General features: G+C 28.6%; 5 protein-coding genes and 4 non-coding genes across 9 annotated transcripts in view, besides 1 other annotated feature; 4 read left to right on the forward strand and 5 right to left on the reverse strand. All coding sequences in view use genetic code 11, as the record gives it.

Moving 5' to 3' along the window:
- The window catches only part of matK (maturase K), a 1,518-nt gene extending 552 nt beyond the window's left edge, over positions 1-966 (reverse strand). The window contains exon 1 of the mRNA in view: positions 1-966. This exon is cut by the window's left edge and continues 552 nt beyond it. Coding sequence (YP_009186149.1) covers positions 1-966 — 966 coding nt within the window.
- Positions 1-10,000: part of a sequence feature (Large single-copy region, LSC) that runs on past both edges of the window.
- Positions 2,793-3,953, reverse strand: rps16 (ribosomal protein S16). The gene is made up of 2 exons: positions 3,912-3,953; positions 2,793-3,026 (listed from the first exon to the last, which is right to left on the reverse strand). The coding sequence occupies exons 1-2, from the start codon at positions 3,951-3,953 to the stop codon at positions 2,793-2,795; spliced, it is 276 nt and encodes a 91-aa protein (YP_009186150.1).
- trnQ-TTG lies at positions 5,464-5,535 on the reverse strand. Its single transcript has one exon. It is a non-coding gene; the product is annotated as a tRNA-Gln (tRNA).
- On the forward strand, positions 5,972-6,157 carry psbK (photosystem II protein K). The gene has a single exon. It carries the CDS (start codon positions 5,972-5,974, stop codon positions 6,155-6,157), a length of 186 nt encoding a protein of 61 aa, YP_009186151.1.
- Positions 6,567-6,677, forward strand: psbI (photosystem II protein I). The gene has a single exon. It carries the CDS (start codon positions 6,567-6,569, stop codon positions 6,675-6,677), a length of 111 nt encoding a protein of 36 aa, YP_009186152.1.
- On the reverse strand, positions 6,823-6,910 carry trnS-GCT. The gene has a single exon. It is a non-coding gene; the product is annotated as a tRNA-Ser (tRNA).
- Positions 7,742-8,526, forward strand: trnS-CGA. Its single transcript has 2 exons — positions 7,742-7,764; positions 8,489-8,526. It is a non-coding gene; the product is annotated as a tRNA-Ser (tRNA).
- On the forward strand, positions 8,857-8,928 carry trnR-TCT. Its single transcript has one exon. It is a non-coding gene; the product is annotated as a tRNA-Arg (tRNA).
- Positions 9,218-10,000, reverse strand: part of atpA (ATP synthase CF1 alpha subunit) — a 1,524-nt gene continuing 741 nt past the window's right edge. The window contains exon 1 of the mRNA in view: positions 9,218-10,000. This exon is cut by the window's right edge and continues 741 nt beyond it. Coding sequence (YP_009186153.1) covers positions 9,218-10,000 — 783 coding nt within the window.

Genomic DNA, 10,000 nt, shown 5'->3' on the forward strand with positions numbered 1-10,000 from the left:
TTTATTTATATAGATTCTTCCCAAGTGAAACCACACATAAAAATGACATTCCCATAAATTGACAAGGTAATATTTCCATTTATTCATCAGAAGAGGCGTATCTTTTGAAGCCAGAATTGATTTTCCTTGATATCTAACATAATGAATGAAAGGATCCTTCAGGAAACATAGGGTGCCCGGAAAATCATTAGCAAAGACTTCGACAAGATGTTTTATTTTTTTTCTATGTAAATAAATTCGCTCAAAAAGGACTCCAGAAGATGTTAATCGTAAATGAGAAGATTGTTTACGGAGAAAAAGGAAGACAGATTCGTATTCACATATATGAGAATTATATAAGAATAACAATAATCTTGAATTACTTTTTGAAAAAAAAGAAATAGCTTTATTTGGAATAATAACAATATTCCAATTCGAATACTCATGAAGAAAGAACCGCAATAAATGCAAAGAGGAGGCATCTTTCACCCGGTAGCGAAGGGTTTGAATCAAGATTTCCAGATGGATGGGGTAGGGTATTAGTACATCTGCCACATAATTTAAATGTGGGAATTTGTCCTCTAAAAAAGGAAATATTGAATGAATGGATCGAAAATTGTAAGATCTTACGATTTGTGCCCCTTCTAAGGAAGATATTAATCGTAAAGAAAATGGAATTTCCGCAATGACTGCAAATCCTTCTGATATAATTTGAGAATACAAATTCTTGTTGTATCCTAAAAATGAATTTTGGTTAGAATCATTAGTGGAAATCAGCAAATGATTCTGTTGATACATTCGCGTAATTAAACGTTTTACAATCAGTAAACTAGATTTATTATCATAAGCTACATTTTCCAACAAAATAGATCTATTTAAACCATGATCATGAACAAGTGCATAAATATACTCCCGAAAGATAAGTGGGTATAGGAAGTCATGTTGCCTAAATCTATCTAGTTCTAAATATCCTTTTAATTCCTCCATTTATTTAAAATTAGATTGAAACCAGGGATAGGAGATTTTATTTCTTGGGTTATTAAATGACACTATAGTACGATACAGTCAAAACAGGATATTTAAGAAAAGACTAGATAGATACCCCGGAAACAGATAAGACTTATCAACGGACTCTTTATCCTTTCTTTTTCCATCTAATGAAAATCTAATTAAATCGGTTTATGTTCATTATAGGATAACAAGATGGTTAGAAATCCTTTATTTTTTCAACCCAATCGCTCTTTTGATTTTGGAAAAAAAAAATATTTTTATCAATATACTGCTTTTCTACACATTCATCCCCACACTCTAATGGAGAATATCTACTAATAATTAGGATTAAAAAAAATCGATAATCTACTTATGGTAAAAACATTTACCGTATCAAGCACTAATATATTTTTAACGTTTAATTAGATCGGGTAATTATTCAAATTAAGAACATAAACTCGTTGCTTTTTTTTGTTTCCCTAGAATTGGAGCCAAGGGGCTCTATCCATTTATTCACTTAATCCAACTTTAATCTTTTTTTCTTTTTTTTTTCGCGTCAAGAATTCAAACAAGATTTTGTATCGATCTGATAAGATACGAATAAAATATTCTCAAAATTCTCCATTAATACGACATGCTGCTTTTTCCATTCCTTCCTTTCAGGATCAGTCGCGGTCTTACAAAGCTCTACCGATGGTATCGACGAATCCGTTACTTCATACAAATGTGTAAAAAATGCTAGTCGCACTTAAAAGCCGAGTACTCTACCGTTGAGTTAGCAACCCGAATCAAAATGTATAGATCCAATCGGAATCAAAAAAGAGATTGAATTAAACAACGCAATCAAAATATTAAAATAGAAAAAATATTTCTAAGCGATTCTGAACATAAAAATGAACATATCAGATGAAAATACAATGACGTCTAAAATAAGAAGATAGATTAAGATAAAAATATAAATCAAATGTAAATTGATCGACTACCACAGATTTTGTTCGTATGTTATACATTATTATCTTATCCATTTTTTTTATTAAAAAAAAAGAAAGACTTCTTGTATCCCAGCAAATCCAATGAACCCATCGTTTGAATAAAGTAAAAAAAAAAAACCAAGTCTATAGAACAGAGAAATAGATACATTTATTCACGATCGGATTATATTTGTTTGATATACTGTTGTCAATATGAATGTTGAGAAAAGAACATAATGTAGAAAACCATAAATTAAAATACAAAATGATTCAATATTTTCTATTTAATTCAACAATATTTTATTATGAAATTCAATATTTTATTGAATTACTATAACTATAATCCAAATCAAATAAAAAAAAACGAATGACTTGTATTGAATTGACACTGCATAGATAATAAAGATAGATACAAAAAGGTATAGGTGTAAAAAAAATTCGGAGAGAAGTATAAAAAAATATTGCTTGGGTTTACTCAATCAATATAAGTAAAAAAAGCAAGCTTAAATACCATGTTTTTTTTATTTGATTTGTTCAGTTCATAAAAAAAAAAAAAGAAAGTGAAAGTTTCAACGAAAACCAACCATTATTGATTGAATTAGCAATAATATAAGATTTTCTATTTATAGATCCAACTACTTCATTTATTCACTTTCTTTTTTTTCTATTTATCTGTCTTATATGAATTTATCTTACTAAAATAAAAAAAATAAAATGTTGTCGTTATAGACGACAACATTTTGTGGTAGTAATAATAAATGGGTAGGAATAGAACAAAAGAGGGGGAGTAATATAGAAAAGTTTATACAAAGTTATATACAAGTCATCCCCCTCCCCCTTTTTTTTATTTCATTAATTTAATTTCATCTGTTGATTAAAGGAAAGTTCCATAAAAACTCCCGCCTTCTTTGAAATATCATGAACAGTTCCCGTAGGTTGAGCGCCCTTTTCAAGGAAATATAGAATAGCGGGAACATTTAAATAAGTTTGATTATTTATCGGATCATAAAAACCCACTTTCCGAAGATCTCTTCCTTCTCTTCGGGATCGAACATCAATTGCAACGATTCGATAAACCACCCATTGGGATAGATGTAGATGAATAATACTCCCCCCCTAGAAACGTATAAGAAGTTTTCGCTTCGTACGGCTCAAGCAAATTCGAAATTATGTCTATGTATAGAATTTTGAATTCATATTAAATAGATCCATAAAATCATCAAATCAATTAAACTATGATTTAAGTGCTTTTCCTTATTCTTATTATTGTCCGAAAAAAGAAAAAAAATCATTCGTATTCACATCCTCATAACTCAAGTTGGATAATTTTCAAATAACCCAAAAGAAAACCTTTAGGCATTTCGTTTATTGAGCGGTCTCTAACCACGCATTTTTTGTCTGTCTCCTTTAGAATTTTTTTGATTCTTCATTATGATCTATTTATTGAGACAACTGAAAACGGTATTTACTTGTTCCAGAATTCTTTATCGTTCCCTTGAATCGTTGGGTTTAGACATGACTTCGGTGATCTTTAATCATTTCAAAAAATGGCAGCAACATACCATTTTTGTAATTTCTTTCTATCAAAGAATCATACAAATGGTTGATTCCCGCGTGATACACTTTTGATCGAAACAGTTTTACCAATTCCAAGCAATTTTCCTTATGAATTTTAAACTTGCTAGAATTGGATCCTTTCGATTTCTATATCGAAAATATACTTACGAAGTTGTTTCAACTTATTAATTAACACTAACCCTAGATCCGTGCCCCTAAAAAATGAATCAATACTTTTTACTCGAGCTCCATCATGATCATGTACTATTTACACCACAACCCCCCAAAAATGAGGTTTTTCTAGTGGAACAGAACAAACGATGTCGAGCCAGAAGCACCCTCATTCCTATATAATGAATATAAAAAAAAATGGCGGATGTCAGAATCCACAACCGACCATATCCTTCAAGTCGCACGTTGCTTTCTACCACATCGTTTTAAACGAAGTTTTACCATAACATTTTTCTAGTAGGTTGCTGTAACCAGTATGTAATTGATTCAATTATGGAATCATGAATAATCATTGGTTCTATCGGTACATAGTAATCTATACTTTTATGAATAGGTAATTTATGAAGAAGTATCAGCAAGAATTCAATTTAACTCCATAGATTTTTATATTAGAATTTCAAATTCTAATATAAAAATTCGAAATAATAAATAACACAAATAAGTTCTTTTTTTTTTTAATCTGCATCTTCAATCTTCAAGTGACTTGAAAAAATAGATTTATCAATTTAACACTTCTTCAAGTACCAAGGACTCGTAAGACATTATTCAAAAGATTAAATTGATTGAAAGATTTCCTATTTCAATATCATTACATTATTTGAATAAAGTTTTACAGTAAAAGTAAAAACCGTATTCTCATAATAAGAGAGAGAAATTCATATTCTGATTAAAACATCAATCATTTCAAACAAATAGATAGAGATAGATCAAAAAAAAATTAAATTTGTTTTTTTTTCATTAGTTTAATTAATTTAATGGGGTGGAGAATAAAGACTGATTTAAGGGAGTATTGGGGTTGTTATTATTTTTGATAAATCATAATCGAAAGAAAAGAATAGGAGATTCCCATATCTATCAGATCTAAACAAATGTTTTTGAAAGTAATTATATATATATTCTATATATTCTATGTTAAATATTTTTCATTTAGGGATCACAAATCTATTTTCGCAAAAATGAATTGAAATAAATAAAGTTTTCAATGAAATAGAACGATAACAAGACATACATATAAGCATTTCCTCATTTTCTGCGTAGTTTATTTGACTTGAAAAAATTCAATAATCTTTTTGCAACCTTTACCTAAGGTAAAGTGAATAAGATATTAAACTTTGTCTCAATTGTTACATAGATTTACAATTATTCATTAGAGAAAATACAAAAAAGAATCCTAATCCTATAGATTATTGATTGAAGTTAATTAGTACCCCAATATCAAAAACACACCCGTGTTTCTAATTTTAAAAATTTTAAATCAGGCTGCACCACTTAAAATGCAGCATTTAAAATTCCAATGGATATCGTAAGTAAGGCTTTTTTTTTTTCTTTTTTATGACTAACGAACTTCAATATGAGAGGGATAGGCATACAATGAAAAGCCCGTCCCCGGATTTTGCTTTTTTAATTAAAACTCTTTTCTCTTCTTTTGATCTATGCTCCCATCTTACCTGGATACAAATCGATTCAATTATATTTGGTGTTATTTGAATACGATTCCATTTTTGAAAAAGATATAATTCAGATAAGAAGATAAGAATCAATCATTATAAGAATAATAAGAAAAAAGAATCATATTCTATATAATATTATATATTATTTGATTATAGTCTTAATAAAAAAACAGAAAGTTGTTTAAAAAAAAAAAAAGACAATCTTTTCTTATGATAGAAAATATGTATTCTAATACAATATTACAATATATATAATCTGATATGATATATATAATAGGTATGTTCTGGGACGGAAGGATTCGAACCTCCGAATACCGGGACCAAAACCCGTTGCCTTACCACTTAGCCACGCCCCATTTTATATTTATATTCGACATTAATAAACACTAATATTGTTATTAGTTGTTCGTCAATTATAGTCCAAATATCTATAGAATAGGTTGGCACTAGGATTTTGATACATTTAGATATCAAATTAAACGAAATTTATTGATCATTACATATAATTCAATTAAGATATTGTATGAAAGTATGATTTCTTCTATTCTCTTTTCATTTTAGAATTGAAGTATTTTTGATTGAGTTAGTTCAAATCAAAGAAAAGTTTTTTGGTCTACGTCTACCTTCTTTTTATTTTTTAATTTTGAGTTTTTACTCATTTTTTTCTATAACTTAAACTAAAAAAAAATAACATTATATTATCAATTATTAATAACTCATATTAAGAACTCAATCAAAATCAAAATAAATACAATTATCTTCAAGAACAAAACAAAGAACAAAATGTTTGTTATGCTTAATATCTTTAGTTTGATCTGTATCTGGCTTAATTCTGCTCTTTCTTCAAATAGTTTTTTCTTCGCCAAATTGCCCGAGGCCTACGCTTTTTTGAATCCAATCGTAGATATTATGCCAGTAATACCTCTGCTATTTTTTCTCTTAGCTTTTGTTTGGCAAGCTGCTGTAAGTTTTCGATGAGATCTTGAATACTGTCCTAGAAAAATTCATGATTTGTTCTAAAAAAAATTCTAACAATTGATATGATAAGATCAGATAAGTTTTATAGTATAAAACTTCGATTCAAATATTGAAATTCTTGTATCGCCACAAAAAGTCTGGGGATCACCTCATTTCCGCATTCGGACCTTTTTTACATTGAAAGAACTTATTAGAGTCCCCCACAATATCTAATTGTGGGTATGAAAAAAATGGGTAATGAAAGACTTGACTCATATTCCATTATAAATGAATTTCTGAAAATTATTTTCTATTTCTAGATTTATAAAAACCATTTCTTGGTGTCAAAATAAGATATATGTGGTATAAAAATGGAGAATCTATTCTCTTTTTTTTTCCCCCCAAAAAAAATGATCTTGGAGATTGTGTCATGCTTACTCTCAAACTATTTGTTTACACAGTAGTGATATTCTTTGTTTCTCTCTTTATCTTCGGATTCCTATCTAATGATCCAGGACGTAATCCTGGACGTGACGAATAAAAAAGAAAGTTTTTATTTTCCTTGATCGATTTTTAAATGTTCTTAGGATTTTATCTATTCCACATCTTTAACTATTAAATAAAAAAAAAAGACTCGTCTAAATTGAAAGATAAATAAAAAAAAAATACCAAGTCATTGACAAAAGCGGAAAGAGAGGGATTCGAACCCTCGGTACGAAAAACCCGTACAACGGATTAGCAATCCGACGCTTTAGTCCACTCAGCCATCTCCCCCATCTGAAAAGGATAATTACTATGTTACATTACACAAAAAGTAAGGTTTGAAAAAAGGGTCTTTCTTTTATACCTCTTCTTTATATTATATTATTATATTATTTTTATTATATTATTTTTATTCTATTATTAGTTTATTTAGTTTATTATATAGATATATAATTATCTAGACATATAAAAATATACAAAATATAGAAAAAAAGTAATTCCATTGATATAAAATAAAGTAAGAAGGGCTCGAAAGAAATATCTCCAATCCACTATTCCAATGAATATAAAATGAATATAAATTCATATTAATATATATATAATTACCTATATAATTATAAATACCTAAATAAAATAATAAAAAAATATATATTTTATAAGTAAAAAATAAAATATATAGTAGTAATTTATATAAGTAAGAAATATATAAATAATATAAAAAGTACCTCTTTGATTTCGTCTGCAAGAGCTTTTTAAAATTCCACGGCCTGGCCAGGTCAGTACCTCGCCGGGCCTTTTTTTTGTTCCAATGACTATTATTTGAAACAAAAAGGCTTGTTATGGAATAAAAAAAAAAAGAAACAATGGAACCAGATATTCTTGCACAATTTTATGTTTTGGGGTACGTATTTTTATCGAGCCGTATCTGTCAATGTCAAAACACCGCCATCAAAATAAAAAAAACGTGTTATTTAGTTATTTAAATGAATTGAATCCTTTTTCCCTAATTTCATAGGTCCTTGAACAAAGCACGTCATTCTTTTCTGATCCTATCTTATTAATTATTATTACCCATTTTTTTGTTCGACAAAAGATACATTTATATACAATAATCACATTGTAGCGGGTATAGTTTAGTGGTAAAAGTGTGATTCGTTCCATTAATCCTTTAATAGTTAAAGGGTACCTTCGGTTTGTTTGATTAATATTCCGATTCAAAACTTTATTTCTTAAAAGGATTTAATCCTTTACCTCTAAATGAAAGATTAGAGGAAGAATAGACATTCTCGTGATTTATATCCAAAAGAGTCAATTAGAAATTAAAAAAAAATTGGATTATGAAATTACGAAACATAATTAATTTTTAATTGGATCAATACTTCCAATTTTTTGAGTATGAGTAAAGGATCCATGGATAAACAAAGAAGGGAGTATTTCTAATCGTAACTAAATCTGCAATTTTATGATTTGTATAAGAGAAATTGAAGCAAAATAGCTATTAAACAATGACTTTGGTTTACTAGAGACATCAACATATTGTTTTAGCTCGGTAGGAACAAAATGCTTTTCCTAAGGATTATTAAAAATCGAAATAGAGAACGAAGTAACTAGAAAAATTGTTATGATCCCCCTCTTCTATAGGGATCATCTAGAAAGTGGGTTGTTTTGAATGCATTCAAACAGAAAAGCTGACATAGATGTTATGGATCGAAATTTTTTTTATTTTTTTTGTAAGTTCGTTTACATCTGATATCTGTGGAATTTACTCATCTTCCATAAAGGAGCCGAATGAAACCAAAGTTTCACGTTCGGTTTTGAATTAGAGACGTTAAAAATGATGAATCAACGTCGACTATAACCCCTAGCCTTCCAAGCTAACGATGCGGGTTCGATTCCCGCTACCCGCTTCTATCTCTATATTATCTCTAGTTATTATCTATATTAATTGCTTCTATTATATTAATATATTAATTGCTTCTATATTAAAGTGAATATTTATGAATAATATTATTCAATATTATTCTATAATATTTTATTCTATATCTATATTATTTAATATAGAAAATCTAATTATTAATATAGAATATAGAGAATATAATTATTCAGATTAATGTAATTAATCTAATTTAATGTAATTAATATAATGGATCATTGAATTAAATGCGCAATTTCTGAAATTCTCTCACATATTCTTTTTTCTGAACAAAAGATGTGAAAATAAAAATAAGAAAAAAAAAGCGTCCATTGTCTAATGGATAGGACAGAGGTCTTCTAAACCTTTAGTATAGGTTCAAATCCTATTGGACGCAATTTATTTCCATATATTTTGTTTGTTATATTTCTACGAGGTATTTTGAATGATTTGAATAAGAGACACTTATAGTTAATTATATATTATAGTTATAACTTATTTTATCTTAATATGAAATAGAAAATGAATATAAAATATAAAAAATCTAATATAAAAATTAAATAAATATATATAAGAAAAATAAAATATATATAAGCGAAATAGAAAAAAAAATAATAAAAAAGAAAAGATTAGATTATCTAAATAATTATGTCTAACAAATTAGAAAGTTATATAAAAAAATTTCTTTATACTTGTTCCTGAAGTAGAAAGCGTTCTATTTGTTCTTGAATAGCTTCTTTCAAAAGGGCTTCTGCTTCCTCAGTAAATGTCTTGGTAGAAGATATGATTTCTTGGAACTGAGGTTTATTCGTTTTTAAGTAAGTACGTAACTCAACGAGAAATTTCTTTACCTGTCCAATTTCTAATGAATCAAGATAACCATTCGTTCCAGTATAAATAGTCATTATCTGTTCTTCCACCGTGAGAGGGGCTGATTGAGATTGTTTGAGCAACTCACGTAATCGTTGACCTCTTGCCAATTGATTCTGAGTAGCTTTATCGAGATCAGAAGCGAATTGTGCAAAGGCTTCTAATTCTGCGAATTGCGCCAATTCCAATTTTAATTTGCCGGCTACTTGTTTCATGGCTTTAATTTGAGCTGCGGATCCTACTCTGGAGACGGAAATACCGACGTTAATAGCAGGTCTGATTCCAGCATTGAATAGATCGGCGGATAAGAATATTTGTCCATCTGTAATCGAAATTACATTAGTAGGAATATAAGCCGAAACATCTCCCGATTGGGTCTCAACTATTGGTAAAGCAGTCATACTTCCTTCACCTAAATGAGAACTTGATTTAGCGGCTCTTTCCAAAAGTCGTGAATGCAAATAAAAAACATCTCCTGGATAAGCTTCGCGACCCGGTGGTCTTCGTAATAGAAGAGACATTTGGCGATAAGCCTGTGCTTGTTTGGAAAGATCATCATAAATGATTAAAGTGTGTCGTTCACGGTACATAAAATATTC

This window comes from Juglans regia, chloroplast (assembly GCF_001411555.2).
Source record: "Juglans regia voucher JREG20151001 chloroplast, complete genome".
Taxonomy (NCBI): Eukaryota; Viridiplantae; Streptophyta; class Magnoliopsida; order Fagales; family Juglandaceae; genus Juglans; species Juglans regia.